The 17262-nt window shown below is 39.1% G+C and overlaps 1 protein-coding gene across 5 annotated transcripts in view; it reads left to right on the forward strand.

The window, feature by feature from the left end:
• The window catches only part of ELAPOR2 (endosome-lysosome associated apoptosis and autophagy regulator family member 2), a 215511-nt gene that overhangs the window by 109640 nt on the left and 88609 nt on the right, over positions 1-17262 (forward strand). For 3 of the 5 annotated variants that reach the window (XM_055590066.1, XM_055590062.1, XM_055590063.1), the window contains one exon: positions 16262-16457. In XM_055590066.1, the coding sequence (XP_055446041.1) occupies positions 16262-16457 (196 nt within the window). Of the gene's footprint in view, positions 1-16261; positions 16546-17262 lie in introns of all 5 variants that reach the window. The other 2 variants (XM_055590064.1, XM_055590065.1) reach the window with 1 other exon arrangement.

The raw sequence follows: 17262 nt of genomic DNA on the forward strand, positions 1-17262 counted from the left end.
AGATATTAAAAAACCCTTGAATACAATTGTTTTCCTTTTTTCACTGTGTCTCTCAGAGCTGTTGTTTTAACCTACATTTCATGGGCCTTAAGGTGTAAGCAGAGGTGACAGTTTGAATCAATAGTTTTTGATTCCAGTTGGACTAAAAGAAGAGGAAGGATTGTCATGGAAAGGGTAGTTGGTTTTAGCTTCCTGGGTGGGATATTTAAAAATCCCTTTTTGGGGGATCATAGCTCTTTGAAGGAGAAGGCAATGGCGACCGACTCCAGTACTCTTGCCTGGGAAATTCCATGGATGGAGGAGCCTGGTAGGCTGCAGTCCATGGGGTCGTGAAGAGTCAGACACGACTGAGCGACTTCACTTTCACTTTTCACTTTCATGCATTGGAGAAGGCAATGGCAACCCACTCCAGTGTTCTTGCCTGGAGAATCCCAGGGACGGGGGAGCCTGGTGGGCTGCCATCTGTGGGGTCACACAGAGTCGGACATGACTGAAGCGACTTAGCAGCAGCAGCAACAGCTCTTTGAAGTGTAGGTGCTTCCCCAGGATTCAATACATAGCCTGTTTCAGTTGTGTGGAGTTGTTATTGATATGACAACCAGAACATTTGGGAAAATTGAGTACATCGGTATTGAATGGTGATTGCATTCTGTTCTGCAATATTTCATGTAAACAAATAAATGGTGTTGAGAGATTTTTTTGTTGAAAAATGCCAATACTTTTTAAAAACGGCTACTGCGATATCCCCTTGATGAAAGGCTGCAGTGCACATTTTCATAATAAAGTCTCTGAGAAATTCGGTAATTATTTATAGAACATTTACTGTGTTTTAACTGAATTCTGTTTTACCCCGAGTTTCCCAAGTATTTGATTATAGGACTCTTTTATCCAATGTGTAGTTGCACCCTTTTGGCTAATTTCTTCAGATAATGTTTTTGGGGAAATGCAGGTTTAAACACAAATGCCAGGCTAATTTAGGAAATTTTTATATGTTGTTCCTTATGCTATGGTTTAGCTAATTTCATTGCTCTGTAAGGCTCAGTGGAAGCACTACCAAATGGGTGTCCAGTCCCAGACTTCCTACTGATCATGGGCAGCATGATATATACCTGGGATGAAACCCCAGATCTGCAACAGATGTATGTCTTGAGCAAAATATTTAGTTCACAGCTATTTATTGAGTTTTAATCCATTCACTAAACATTTGTTGAATATTTCCTATATTCTTGACAATAGAGATCCAAAAATATTCCATAAACGAACACTAGATTCCTGTTTTCCAAGATTTTTCATTCTAATGGAGCAGGTGGGGAAAAAAATTATTTCTAGTATAGGGGCAAAGTGCAAGATAGATACAAATACCTAGGGTGATCTTGCCAAGAAGGGAGGGCTGACTTTTGCTCAGAGGGAGTCAAGAGACCTCACAGCAAAGCAGGTATGAGTTTGAAATGCAGATTGAATAACCTTGGAAATTTATCTGACCCTTGACAGGTTCATGTGAAAAATTGTGTCCTGACTTAGAGTTGAGACAGGGATTAAATGCCTTACTTAATGGGCCGTATGTGTTAATTTTCTGAGGATCTCTGAGGCGAACCCTCAAGGATGACCTTCATGAACTTGAAGCAGAGTGGCATTTGCAGCAGAGGGAGCATGGGCGGAGGTGAAGCTTAGGGGCAGCACTGGGTTTCCTGGGGGCCCTGGCAGGTGTGCGTGGCTGGTGCTCAGGGAGGAAGTGAGCAGGGACAGATAATGCTGGCCAGTCTTACAGGCTCCAGTGTGTTATACCAAGGACTTGAATCCGGAGACAGCTGTTTGCAGGTATTTGAGGGCCTTAAATGAAATAATAAATATAATTTATAGTATCCAGAATCATAATAATATAATAATGTAGCTTACTGAAAATAATAATAAAAATTATAATAGCCAATCTTTACTTGCTCTATGTCAGCACGATTGTAAATGATTTATGTGTATTCTCTCAAATCCAAGTATCCTAACAACCTTGTGAAGTAGGTACTTGGATTATCTCCCAAAGATATGTCAAAGGCAGAACCAGGATTTGAAACAGAGCAGTTTAGCTCCTGGGTCCATGTTCTTAACCTGTATGGTGCCCCATCTCTTTGGACAGCATTCCAGTGTTTATTGAACAAGTGTTAGGCCCCTTCTTGAGGCATTGTGCTCATCTTACATTACCTCTTGAAAAAATGTTATGCAGATCTCCTATAGGTAAATGGATTTTTTTTTTTTACAAGATAGCATCTAAAGGCTCAAATATATTGCTTGGTGGGTTATTTTAATTGATTGATGACCTTATTATAAATTTTATCCTTAATCGTGTCTATTTTTCTGAAAGGGAGGGGAAACATTTTTAATTTAAGGCACATTTGTGGTTATATCCTCAAATACAATGGATTGCTTAGGGCTTTTTTCCCCCTGTCTAGAAAACTGTTGGTGCTTGAGGCCTATAGTGTACATTCATTATTTAGCATGTAGCAATGGTAGAAAAATATTGATATTTTTTTTAACAGTAGAGACTAGAATCTAGTCTAGTTTCCAACTAGAAAACTAAGAATTTCTGATTCTTAATTTAGAATAGAGTCTTGTTTCATTCTTCCCGAGAGGGGAGGGGCTGTCATCCTCTCCTGCACCCTAAGACAGCTCCAAACACTGGGGTTTCTGTTGATTGAATAACATTGGTGTCACCAAGTCAGAGTCTGCCTTCAGTGTTTCATTTCTGTAGGGTAAACACAGAGATCTATTTAATCAGACTAGTGAAAATCTGTTCTACATATGAAAGGATCGAAACTTTTTGTCCTCAAGCTTTGGGTATCGATGCATCACATTTCAGGTGGGAAGAAGACTGGAGTTAAATCTGCTCAGCAACACACAAGTGGTTGGTGAAAGGCAGGAATGCATGAGATTGTTAAGATAACAGATCAAAAACAGGCTTTAGATCAGTTGAAGTGTTTGATGGGAGCTATGGTTGGGGAAGGTTCTTTGAAAAAAGTGTTTTATAAGGAGATGAGAGGACCCAACCCTCAAAACTGCAAAATCAAGGGCAGAGGAGCTATCAGAAAGTACATGGTGACCGGGACTTTGTAAGGAAGAGGAAAAATTCAGGGTGATAACAATCAAAGTGTTGGGACATAATTGAAAGTTGAGAAAACTGATTTCACAGATGCATTTCTCTGCCCTCTTTGGTGACCTCATCAAATACTCTTTAACATTTACCTTCCCCTGACCTTCACGATTAGATTTTTTTTCATAAACCTGGTGTCATCCTGTGCGCAGTGAACTGGAATTTGTCTCCTTCCCTATTCCCTATAAAACACTGAAGTCAAGAAGCCACAATAAAATATATTTGTGTGTGTGTGTTTTAATAATAGGAAGTTTTAATCTAGGTGCTCTTAATTAATGGGGATTGTAGCTGTGGTGTTACTTGGATCAATTTTCCTCCCAGGAGTTGGTGATTTGGGGGGTAGGGGTGGGGGACAGATTATTCTTGCTGATCAATCTTTTCCATGAAGCGCAGTGACAGTCACACCATCCTAACTGGTAGGGTTCTGTGAGGACTCGTTCACTGGAAAGAATGTTAAGGTGAGGATGCATTTTCAGAGATGGAGAGGCAATCCTTTGACTAAATAGTCTTTTCATAAACCAGTTAATTAGAGCACATCAGCCAGAACTGGTTTGTATTAATGTAATCCTTTGTATATCTCTTGTCTTCCTTTCATCTTTGCAAAATGAGAGGTGAAAATTTTCTTCCTTCTCTGTTGAAGAATTGCACAAATCTGAACTTACAAACACATCCCTGTGGCCTCCATCTTCATCACTGAATCTTAATGGAAAGTTAAACATGTTTATTGTAGGTTATTTAAGAATTTGGTTCTGATCATTGCACCACTTCAGACTTTGCACTGCAGCTCGTATGTTACTCCACGTGGCTAAGCAGCCCTGCTATAAGTAGAATTCATGTCTTTTACTTCTAAGGCAGAGATGTGTTTTTCGGATGCTCTTCTTTACTTCAGAAACAGTGGATTTTTTTTTTTTTTTAGCTTAGCTGTAATAAAGTCTTTTGGCTTCATGGTACTGCAGGGAAGTATGTTTATTAAGTAGAGAGTCATAGGAGTTATGAGACTCATAGATTGTGAGTCTGCCCGTGGTGACTGTAGAGAAGTTGAACTAAGGACTCCAGGTCACAACAGATGAGGAAACTCGGCATCCATACCAGGAGGGTTTGTACCAGGTGATCTTAAAAGTCCCTTTTGGTCATTCTGGTAGTTTTAAGAGTTATTACATACCATAATTTATTCATTCTGTGATCAGATCATGTCTCATATTCCATGCCTTGTGAATTAGAGTGGAAATATAATATATCTTCTCAACGTTCATGAGTATTTATTCCTCACAGAACACTGCAATGTCTGCCGTTGTTAGAATTTGCATAGTGTTACCATCTTCTATTCTCTTCCAGCCTTATGTTGAACATGGCAAACAGGTGATGTGTTTACAACCAGCCTGTATTGCTGCCTTGTGAATTTTGACCAGGAAAATAAAACAAGTACAGTAAGTAAAATATAATGAAAGAGAACAAGGAATCCTTTTAGCCAACGGGAAAGAAAAATGCCTACATGTAAATAAGAACATCAACAAGAAATGGCCTGTTTTAATGCACTGTTTTGGTATCTTCCTGTCTCACTTTAATTTTGTAAAATGAGATAAATTATTTTTCTTCTCTAAGAATTTCACAATTAAGAACCTGAAAAAGAGAGTCTCTAAGCATTCTCCTTGTCACAGGCATGGAGGGAGGAAGAACAGCCAAGATTTGCTGGACTGAGTCTGTTGTTCAGCTGCTTTTATTTTATTTATATTTTTTGGCCACAAGCGTGGCATGCGGAATTTTAATTCCCTGCCTAAGGATCAAACCCAAGCTCCCTGCAGTGGAAGTGTGGGTTCTTAATCACTGGGCTGCCAGGGAATTCCCTCAGCTTCTTTTAGATGCCATTTCCTACTTCCTTTCTGTTTTCTGTGGGAAGACTTATAAACCTGACAGGCAGTTGTAGCTTTAATTATCTGATAATGATAATTGACTGGCTAAATGATTAATAAAGATCAGCCAGTCAGTTCAGGCACTCAGTCATGTCCGATTCTTTGCGACCCCATGGACTGCAGCATGGCAGGCTTCCCTGTCCATCACCAACTCCTGGACGTTGCTCCAACTTCTGTCCATTGAGTCGGTGATGCCATCCAACCATCTCATTCTCTGTCATGCCCTTTTCCTCCTGCCCTCAATCTTTCCCAGCATCAGGGTCTTTTCCAATGACTCAGATTTTTGCATTGGGTCACCAAAGTATTAGAGTTTCAGCTTCAGCATCAGTCCTTCCAATGAATATTCAGGCCTGGTTTCCTTTAGGATTGCCTGGTTGGATCTCCTTGCAGTCCAAGGGACTCTCAAGAATCTTCTCCAACACCACAGTTCAAAAGCATCAATTCTTCGGCACTTAGCTTTCTTTATAGTCCAACTCTCACATCCATACATGGCTATTGGAAAAACCATAGTTTTGACTAGATGGGCTTTTGTTGGCAAAGTAATGTCTCTGCTTTTTAATATGCTGTCTAGGTTGGTCATAACTTTTCTTCCAAGGCGAAGCGTCTTTTAATTTCATGGCTGCAATCACCATCTGCAGTGATTTTGGAGCCCAAGAAAATAAAGTCTGTTACTGTTTCCATTGTTTTCCCATCTATTTGCCATGAAGTGATGGGACCAGATGCCATGATCTTAGTTTTCTGAATGTTGAGTTTTAAGCCAGCTTTTCCACGAGACTCTTTAGTTCTTCTTTACTTTCTGCCAGGAGTGTGGTGTCATCTGCATGTCTGAGGTTATTGATGTTTCTCCCAGCAATCTTGATTCCAGCCTGTGCTTCATTTAGCCTGGCATTTTGCATGACGTACTCTGCATAGAAGTTAAATAAGCAGAATAACAATATACAGTCTTGACATACTCATTTCCCAATTTGGAATCAGTCCATTGTTTCATGTCTGGTTCTAACTATTGCTTCTTGACCTGCATACGTGAAAAGGTAAAATATATCATTTTTGAAACTCACAATTTATGCATTATTTTTCCTGTTAGTACTTTCCTTAATGGCCATGAATAATAATAGCTGGAAGAGAGTTCTTCTTTTGTAGTCAGTAAAAACAATGCATACAGCTTTAACCTTGTTTTCTTGATCTTATGTAAATAAAATGAGACAATTGAAGAAAATAAATATATTGGCTCATCTTAATTCTGAGATTGATTTAATTAATCATTTTCCCATAAACATATGCAATTTATTTAGTTAGTTATTAACTTATGTTAACTGATTAGATATTATATATTTCTACCGTGAATTTAGCTTAGTGAAATGTGAATTCCATCTGTTTTGAGGAAGGTAAGTCTAGACTAGATTAGTTGCCTCATGAGAGTAGGGACTGTTTCCATCTTCACTGAATACCCTTGGTGACTAGTGTTTGCCTACTCAGTACTGGATCCTCAAGAGATACCCACTGAATGAAATAATGCAGTGTGATTCCCATGCATTTACCTGTAATGAGAGTGCATAGGCACTCTATATCATCAGTATTTCATTGAACAAGCAAGTTGAAAATTCTTTTCTTACTGCTTCTTATTGCTGTTTACTGTTCAGAAAACAAATTTTAGTAACAAATAACTTTGAGTTAAAATAGGAAAAATGGATGAATTATGAATAAATGTAATTGATAGCCATTATCTTTCAAAGCATGAGGTCTCTGAAGGAAGAAAAGCACCACTAAAAGGCCCTTGTGGTGAAAAGATTAAAAATAAATTAAAAAAAATTTTTAGGCATAAAGTATAGATGATAATCAGCATATAAATGATTCAATTTAGAAATCATTATTTGGTACATTGTGTAGGGCAGTTGCTTGAAGATGGTAAAGCCTTAAATTTTCATGTTATATTTTTATTCTCAGAGTAGTTTTCAGTGTTTCATAGGACCACAAACAGTTTTGTGAGAGAGGAGGGGAAAGTGGTGACCTCCTTGAAATGTGAATGAATGGAGTCAAGGAGGGTTAAGTAAATTACCCAGCCATTTGCTGGTTGGTCACCTGATTTTTTTACACCTGCGTCTTTCACTTTTTATAGTAGTGGAAATAGATGTCAGGAAAGAAGTATAAAGCTGAGAAAAAGAATACTGAATTTAGCAAATGACTTCTTGGTTACAGTTTGGATTTTAAGAGGTTGAGGTTTTTTTTTTACTTTTTTATTGAATGAAAGATTCTTTATATTCTATAATGCTTTACAATTTTCAAAAATTTCATACACATGATTTTATATAATCCCATAAAACCCCTTTTAAAATTATCCCACACCCCTATGTTGCTCCCTGCCCTCCCCCCCGCCCCCCCACCCCCCGGCTTTCCCTCTCCTCACTGGTACCACTGGTTTGTTTTCTATAGCAGTTAGTCTGCTTCTTTTTGGTTTTATCCACTAGTTTATTATATTGTTTTATATTCAACACATAAGTGATATCATACAGCATTTGTCTCTGTATTACTCATTTCACTTAGCAAAATGCACGCCAAGTCCATCCATGTTGTTGCATATGGCAAAACTTTGTTCTTTTTATGGTTGAGTGTATGTCTGTGTATGATGTATATATATATAATGTATATATAAAGTATATATATAAGAAGGTTGGATTTTTAACATCACTTTTACTGGATGCTTAGGTAAAGTATGAAATCCCAGGCTGGTCCCACTGTTAAGTAGTGTGTGACCGTACTCAAAAAAGAACTTTCTCTTCTCATACCAGAACTTTGGAGTTTGCTTATCTTCCATACAGTTACTCTAGGATTCAAGGTTGTTGAAGAAAAAATAGTATTTAGTTGAGAAATGATTAATTCTTTAAATGAAATAGAGTCAAACTCACATTCACAAGAGTGAAAACAGCTGTACACAATAACTGTCATCCAGTTTTTGTTGAAAGAGTCTTCTATTAATCTATGAAATTAGAGTATACCCTCACGCCATACACAAAAATAAAGACTTAAATATAATACATGCCACCATAAAATTCCTAAAAGAGAACTTAGGCAAAACATTTTCTGACATAAATTATAGCAATATTTTCTTAGGTCAGTCTCCCAAAGCAATAGAAATAAAAGCAAAAATAAATAATGGGACCTAATCAGCCATATAAGCTTTTGCACAGCAAAGGAAAGCATAAACAAAATGAAAAGACAACCTATGGACTGGGAGAAAATATCAGAAACTAGCACAACATTGTAAATTAGCTACTTTATTTTTTAAAAAAGAGTCTTACGTTGTACTCTATATAAATTTGAATGAAAAGTTTAGTCCTTTAGATTATAAAAATCCTTGTAATCTGACTGAAATCCAAAGACCAAGAAAGCAGAGTTAAATAGTAGAAAGTAGATGTAGTTAGTAGATACAAGAGAAGGAAACGCTAGTTCTCGCTGGTGCCTGCCAGAGGAAGTCAGTATGCTTGTGTTGACATCATCTCATGGAGTAAATAGAGTTTAATAAGAATGTGTGGCTTGTCCTTTTCTTTGACGTGTGACTCTAGAGCTGACTTCCAGGATGGAAAAAAAGATTGAGTAGGAACAAGTAATTAAAATACCAAAGCTATAGACTCTTTAGATCTTCTGTATTGTTAAAGGCCTTGTATCAATTAGACTAACTTTGACCATGTAATTATTCTAAACAGAGGTAAAATCATTAGTTCAGTGGCAGAATTCTTATTGTCCCAGACCTCTGAATTATATTACTAATAATTGTAGCAAACAGTTAGTACATGCTTTATCTCAGGCATGCTGCTAAATGTTTTATATTGAATATCTCATTTATTCCCCAAACTCTTAGATATATAATTACTATTTTCCTTTTATAAGTGTGGACACTGAGACTTATGGAAGTTAGTAACTTGCTAAAATATTTTGAAAATATGTGTGTGTTAGTTATATTAAAATTTTCATAAGACGTGTGTGTAGGGAATTGTTATTGCTTTGTAATACACATGAATATTGTTGAACAGTTCAAGACAGCAAATGAAAAATATGAAGTATAATAATGAATTAATTTTAAATTACTTGCCCTTTTGCATTGATTATAATAGTTACTGTTTGAATTGAATTTTCTTGGGACTTGAGCTTTAGAATCAGAGAGATAAATCTGAATATCATCTTAGCCACTTGTTAACTGGATAACTTTCTAATCAGGTTATTTAAATGTACTGTGCCTCAGTTTCCTCTTCTGGCAAATGGGCATGATAGCTTTCTCCTTCACAGGTCTGCTGAAAGTCTTTATTATTCATGGATTCCATATTTGTAAATTTACCTACCTTAAACAATTTATTTGTATCAAATCAATCCATGTGATACATTTGCTGTCATTTGCCAACATGTGGAAAGCAGTAAAAATGGATCTCCTGATCACGTGGTCCCAGCTGAGGTCAAAGAAAGTGACACTGCCATCTTATTTCACATACTGCCAACAATGTCCTTTTAACAGTCTATTTAATGCCATGCTCAGAGAAGGCAATGGCGCCCCACGCCAGTACTCTTGCCTGGAGACTCCCATGGACAGAGGAGCCTGGTAGGCTGCAGTCCATGGGGTCGCTAAGAGTTGGACATGACTGAGCGACTTCACTTTGACTTTTCACTTTCGTGCATTGGAGAAGGAAATGGCAACCCACTCCAGTGTTCTTGCCTGGAGAATCCCAGGGATGGGGGATCCTGGTGGGCTGCCGTCTATGGGGTCGCACAGAGTGGGACACGACCGAAGTGACTTAGCAGCAGCAGCAATGCCATGTTTTCCATTTTTGTGTGCTTTTTATTGCTTAATTTACCATTTAAAATAGTGCTGAAGTGCTGGCCAGTGATCCTAAGTACAAGAAGGCTGTCCTTTGCCTTTTGGAGAAGATTCATATGTTAAATAAGCTTAGTTCAAGTATAAGTTGGAGAAGGCAATGGCACCCCACTCCAGTACTCTTGCCTTGAAAATCCCATGGACGGAGGAGCCTGGTAGGCTGCAGACCATGGGGTCGCTAAGAGTCAGACACGACTGAGCGACTTCACTTTCACTTTTCCCTTTCATGCATTGGAGAAGGAAATGGCAACCCACTCCAGTGTTCTTGCCTGGAGAATCCCAGGGACGGGGGAGCCTGGTGGGCCATCGTCTATGGGATTGCACAGAGTCAGACACGACCGAAGCAACTTAGCAGCAGCAGCAAGTATAAGTAGAAGTGCCCTTTGGCCATAAGTTAAATGTTAATGAAGCAGCAATATATTTTAAATAAGATGTTTTTCAGCTGAAAAACATGTAAAACAAGGTTCTATATTGATTTGTTGATGAAGATACTGTGACCAGAGAATCCCAGGTGTCTAACCCTGTATTTCCCCAGGAGCAGTGTTTCATTATTCGCCAGCGTAGTTTTCATGATAACTCTGTATGACTGTTATGAGTAAAAAGAACTGACTATGTTATAAATAGTCAACACATTCACCAGTAACATTCTCTCTCAGTTTTCCTTCTGACCTTAGACAAGGAAATACCTCTGAAAGAGTTGAGGATATTCTTAATGACTTTAAAGGATAATGAGTTCTCTTTGGAATAACAGTTACCTCCTTTTTAGATTCTAAGGTCCACTTATCAAAAAATTACTTCTTACTAATTAAGTTAAAAGTACAGTTTTGGACACTAGACTAAACTGTCTTCAAAGATAACTTTGTTTTATCAGAGAGTGCATATTTTCAGCTTGACATGCAATCAGTCTCTCTCACAGCTATTCATCTCTGCACTGTGATGTGAAAGTAGCTATAGATAATGTATAAGTGAATAGTTGTGACTGTGTTTCAAAAAAACTTTATGAATACATGCAGCAGGCCAGGTTTGGCCTGTGAGATCTAGATTGCTGATTCTTCAGTTCAGTTCAGCTGCTCAGTCGTGTCTGACTCTTTGCAACCTCTTGGACTGCAGCATGCCATGCCTTGTCCATCACCAACTCCCAGAATTTTCTCAAATTCATGTCCATTGAGTTGGTGATGCCATCCAACCATCTCATCCACTGTCCTCCCCGTCCCCTCCCGCCTTCAATCTTTTCCAGCATCAGGATCTTTTCCAATGAGTCAGCTCTTCACATCAGGTGGCCAAAGTATTGGAGTTTCAGCTTCAACACCAGTCCTTCCAATGAATATTCAGGACTAATCGCCTTTAGGATGGGCTGGTTGGATCTCCTGGCAGTCCAAGGGACTCTCAAGAGTCTTCTGCAACATCACAGTTCAAAAGCATCAATTCTTCGGTGTTCAACTTTCTTTATAGTCCAACTCTCACATCCATACATGACCACTGGAAAAACCATAGCCTTGACTAGACAGACCTTTTTTGGCAAAGTAATGTCTCTGCTTTTGAATATGCTGTCTAGGTTGGTCATAACTTTCCTTCCAAGGAGTAAACGTCTTTTAATTTCATGGCTGCAATCACTATCTGCAGGGATTTTGGAGCCCAAAAAAATAAAGTCTGACACTGTTTGCACTGTTTCCCCATCTATTTGCCATGAAGTGATGGGACCAGATACCATGATCTTAGTTTTCCGAATGTTGAGCTTTAAACCAACTTTTTCACTCTCCTCTTTCCTTTCCAAATAGGAAAAGGAGTATTGTCGCTCTGCTTATTTAACTTATATGCAGAGTACATCATGAGAAATGCTGGGCTGGAAGAAGCACAAGCTGGAATCAAGATTGCCGAGAGAAATATCAATAACCTCAGATATGCAGATGACACCACCCTTATGGCAGAAAGTGAAGAGGAACTCAAAAGCCTCTTGATGAAAGTGAAAGAGGAGAGTGAAAAAGTTGGCTTAAAGCTCAACATTCAGAAAACGAAGATCATGACATCTGGTCCCATCACTTCATGGGAAATAGATGGGGAAACAGTGTCAGACTTTATTTTTGGGGGGCTCCAAAATCCCTGCAGATGGTGATTGCAGCCATGAAATTAAAAGACGCTTACTCCTTGGAAGGAAAGTTATGACCAACCTAGATAGCATATTGAAAAGCCAGAGACATTACCTTGTCAACAAAGGTCTGTCTATTCAAGGCTATGGTTTTTCCAGTGGTTATGTATGGATGTGAGAGTTGGACTGTGAAGAAAGCTGAGCGCTGAAGAATTGATGCTTTTGAACTGTGGTGTTGGAGAAGACTCTTGAGAGTCCCTTGGACTGCCAGGAGATCCAACCAGTCCAACCTAAAGGAGATCAGTCCTGGGTGTTCATTGGAAGGACTGATGCTGAAGCTGAAACTCCAGTACTTTGGCCACCTCATGTGAAGAGTTGACTCATTGTAAAAGACCCTGATGCTGGGAGGGATTGGAGGCAGGAAGAGAAGGGAACGACAGAGAATGAGATGCTGGATGGCATCACCAACTCGATGGACATGAGTTTGAGTGAACTCTGGGAGTTGGTGATAGACAGGGAAGCCTGGCATGCTGCGATTCATGGGGTCGCAAAGAGTCGGACATGACTGAGCGACTGAACTGAACTGAACTTTTATTAAGGGGCTCTTTAGTTCTTCTTCACTTTCTGTCATAAGGGTGGTGTCATCTGCATATCTGAGGTTATTGATATTTCTCCCGGCAATCTTGATTCCAGCTTGTGCCCTCTCCAGCCCAGCATTTCTCATGATGTACTCTGCATATAAGTTAAATAAGCAGGGTGACAATATACAGCCTTGACATACTCCTTTCCCGATTTGGAACCAGTCTCTTGTTCCGTGTCCAGTTCTAACTGTTGCTTCCTGACCTGCATACAGATTTCTCAAGAGGCAGGTCAGGTGGTCTGGTATTCCCATCTCTTTCAGAATTTTCCATAGTTTATTGTGATCCACACAGTCATAGGCTTTGGCATAGTCAATAAAGCAGAAATAGATGTTTTTCTGGAACTCTCTTGCTTTTTCCATGATCCAGCTGATGCTGGAAATTTGATCTCTGGTTCCTCTGCCTTTTCTAAAACTAGCTTGAACATCTGGGAGTTCACCGTTCACGTATTGCTGAAGCCTGGCTTGGAGAATTTTGAGCATTACTTTACTAGCGTGTGAGATGAGTGCAATTGTGCAGTAGTTTGAGCATTCTTTGGCATTGCCTTTCTTTGGGATTGGAATGAAAACAGACCTTTTCCAGTCCTGTGGCCACTGCTGAGTTTGCCAAATTTGCTGGCATCTTGGGTGCAGCACTTTCACAGCATCATCTTTTAGGATTTAAAATAACTTCAACTGGAATTCCATCACCTCCACTAACTTTGTTCATAGTGATGCTTTCTAACGCCCACTTGACTTCACATTCCAGAATGTCTGGCTCTAGGTGAGTGATCACACTATCATGATTATCTGGGTCGTGAAGATCTCTTTTGTACAGTTCTTCTGTGTATTCTTGCCACCTCTTCTTAAGGTCTTCTCCTTCTGTTAGGTCCATACCATTTCTGTCCTTTATTAAGCCCATCTTTGCATGAAATGTTCCCTTGGTATCTCTAATTTTCTTGGAGATCTCTAGTCTTTCCCATTCTGTTGTTTTCCTCTATTTCTTTGCATTGATCGCTGAGGAAGGCTTTCTTATCTCTCCTTGTTATTCTTTGGAACTCTGCATTCAAATGGGTATGTCTTTCCGTTTCTCCTTTGCTTTTCGTTTCTCTTCTTTTCACAGCTATTTGTAAGGCCTCTTCAGACAGCCATTTTGCTTTTTTGCATTTCTTTTCCTTGGGTATGGTCTTGCTCCTTGTCTCCTGTACAGTGTCACAGACCTCTGTCCATAGTTCATCAGGCACTCTATCTATCAGATCTAGTCCCTTAAATCTATTTCTCACTTGCACTGTATAATCGTTAGGGATTTGATTTACATCATACCTGAGTGGTCTAGTGGTTTTCCCTACTTTCTCCAATTTTAGTCTGAATTTGGCAATAAGGAGTTCATGATCTGAGCCACAGTCAGCTCCTGGTCTTGCTGACTCTTGATTTGGTGTAATGTATGCTCTTGGTTTATGATACTGTTTATCAGTTTACTGGAAGACCTATAAACCATACAAAGCAAAATAAAAATTTTTTTATTACTATATTTCTCTCTTGGTTGTGTTGGTAGTGATCGCAACCATATGTTGTGAGCATTTATTAAATGCAAGATGCTGTACAGACCACTTTGTACTGTATTTTCTCAGTATATCCCCATAGGGAAGTACTATGATTATTATCTGATTTTTCAGAGACAGAAACTGAGGCCTGAACTACCTCACTCAAGGTCACAGTTTGGAAGTGGTACAGCTTGATCCGAGAGAGTTTTGACCTTGTAGCCAGCATGTAATACTTTTTGCCTAATCTTTTCTTATTTTCTGATATCCTGCTAATTTGAGGGTTAGAAGTTCATTTTACAGTATCTTAAACTTTTTTGAAGACAGCATTTATTCATTCGATAAGTAAGTAGATGAATATGGGTTTTAGCACTAATTCTATTTTTTTTGTAATTTAAATTTATTTATTTTAATTGGAGGCTAATTACTTTACAGTGTTGTATTGGTTTTGCCATACATCAACATGAATCCACCACGGGTGTACACGTGTTCCCCATCTTGAACCCCCCTCCCACATCCCTCCCCATACCATCCCTCTGGGTCATCCCAGTGCACCAGCCCCAAGCATCCATGTATAATATCATATAAGAAACGAATTGCCAGTCCAGGTTCAATGCAGGATACAGGATGCTTAGCTCTAATTCTTTAATTTTTTTTTCAAAATTATCTTGTTCTTATTTTTTGCCACATTTCCATGTATTCTAAAAGGAAAATCTATCTAAATGTGAGGTTTTGCTGCTTCACTGTCGGGAGATTTGTTTTTCTTCATCAGGTAATTTGGAGGTTTTATTTTGTTCTTGTTTCTTTAATATCCTGATTAAAGGATTAGAAAGCTCTTTGCTATGTTTGAGTCACTAATACTGCCCTGAGCACAGAACCACACATTTGGGGGACATAGATTTGTATTTGCTGAATGAGTAATAACAGCAGAAGAATTGCCGTCTTTTCTGTAACTGTGTCATCTGTTCTGCACTTTGCCTGTGGCTTCTGTCTCTGGTTCCGTCTGAGGATTTGCACAGAGCCTGGCATCAGTTAAAAAAAAAAAGTGGAGGCTGTGGAAATGACTGGGTGAGAGTCATGAATATTGAAAATGTGGACTCATGGTTTCCGAGTGGGGATACTTGTTTAGCTGATACACATGAAGCACTACCCTCTTGTTATCCCCTTTGTGTTTATGTTACTCACTGGATCAACCTTTTTCTTTCATTTTTATTTTATATTTTATTTGAATACAGTTGCTTTATATTGATGTGTCAGTTTCTGCTATACAGCAAAGTGAATCAGCCATATGTATACATGCATGTATTCAGCATGCATGCTGAGTCGCTTCAGTCGTGCAACCGCATGGACTGTAGCCCGCCAAGCTCCTCTGTCCATGGGATTCTCCAGGCAAGAATACTGGAGTGGGTTGCGAAGCCCTTCTGTAGGGGATCTTCCTGACCCAGGGGTTGAACCTGCATCTCTTATGTCTCCTGCATTGACAAGGGGGTTCGTTACCAGTAGCACTACCTGGGAAGCCCATGTATACATATATCCCCTCTTTTTGGATAAACCTTTTATTTGCACTTAGTATTAGCCAGGTACAATTAGCTAATATTCAAAAATAATGATACCTGTTTTTTTGAACCTCGAAGTCTCACATCAGTTGATAAGTAATATTTATCTCTGTTTTCTATCTTTAAGGAAGGCTGTTATAAAAAGAGTATTGTAGGAGTACAGTGGAGCCCCAGTTGACTGCCTGGAGGGGCAGGAACCCGTCTTCTGTTATAAAGAGGGTCATTTTTGAGTTAGGAACAGGAGTTTTTAGGGTGAGCACATGGGTTGGTCAGCAACTCCAAAGACTAGAGTGACAAGAAAGAGGATGAAATATTTTGGGAGTGATAATAGTTTTGTTATGGTTGGAAGAGAATCGGTCAAGTGATGAACCTGGTAAAATGGGGTGGGGACAAACTGTGAAGTCCCTGTGGTGATAAGGAAAACTTTGGAAAACTTTAATTAGGGTGTAACATGATCAGAGCTTTATAAAAACAATGCTAGTGATAGGAATGAAGGGAGGAAACTGAAGGGGGGCGTGTGATGACTAACGGGTTATGCATTTTGCCTTCCAGCTTTCTCCTGTGCTTCTGGGGAGTATCTAGAAATGAAGAACCAGGTATGCAGTAAGTGTGGTGAAGGCACCTACTCCTTGGGCAGTGGCATCAAATTTGACGAATGGGATGAATTGCCAGCTGGATTTTCCAACGTCGCAACATTCATGGACACTGTGGTCGGCCCTTCTGATAGCAGGCCAGAGGGCTGTAACAAGTAAGATCCAAAGGAGCCTTGAAGAGGGTGTAGTTGCTCTTTTCCAGAAAGAAGTTGAGGATAACCTTGGTGGTGATTGGGATTATAGGTAAACTAACTGCATATGTGCTGCTGCAGCAAACACTATAGGCAATCTGATTGCAAATAGTCATATTTTTTAGACAGTCCTTATGAATTATGTAGCTGTATTTTCATGAAAGAAAGAAAGTGAAGTTGCTCAGTCGTGTCCAACTCTTTGCGAATCCATGGGCTGTAGCCTACCAGGCTCCTCTGTCCATGGGATTTTCCAGGCAAGAGTACTGGAGTGCGGTGCCATTTCCTTCTCCAGGGAATCTTCCCAACCCAGGGATCGAACCCAGGTCTCCCGCACTGCTTTAACATCTGAGCCACCAGGGAAGCACCAGGGAATTTTCATGAGGTTAAAGTAATTGCTCTTAGGACATAATATATAGTATGTAAAATACAATAAAAGTATTAGAAAAGCAACTTAGTTTTCTAATATAACTATATTAAAGCCAGTAGTTCTACAAACTCTTCTCTAATTTTAATGAATATTTTCCATTTTTAAAATTTTCCTTGAAAAGGAAAAATGTATAACCTTGATTTGTACACTTGATGATTTTCTGCTACATAGAATGGGCCAAACACCTAAGGTAGAAAGCACTTTTACTTAATTTCCACCTTTTTAATAGGAGATTATAGCTTTGCCTGTGACAATATTGGAGGAAGGTTAAATTGTTTTGAAAAAACACAGAATTTTTATCTTTGGGTTCTCACCCTTCCTGTTTTCTTATTTGACTATTTA

The sequence above is a fragment of the Bubalus kerabau genome, chromosome 8, assembly GCF_029407905.1.
Source record: "Bubalus kerabau isolate K-KA32 ecotype Philippines breed swamp buffalo chromosome 8, PCC_UOA_SB_1v2, whole genome shotgun sequence".
NCBI classification, from domain to species: domain Eukaryota; kingdom Metazoa; phylum Chordata; class Mammalia; order Artiodactyla; family Bovidae; genus Bubalus; species Bubalus kerabau.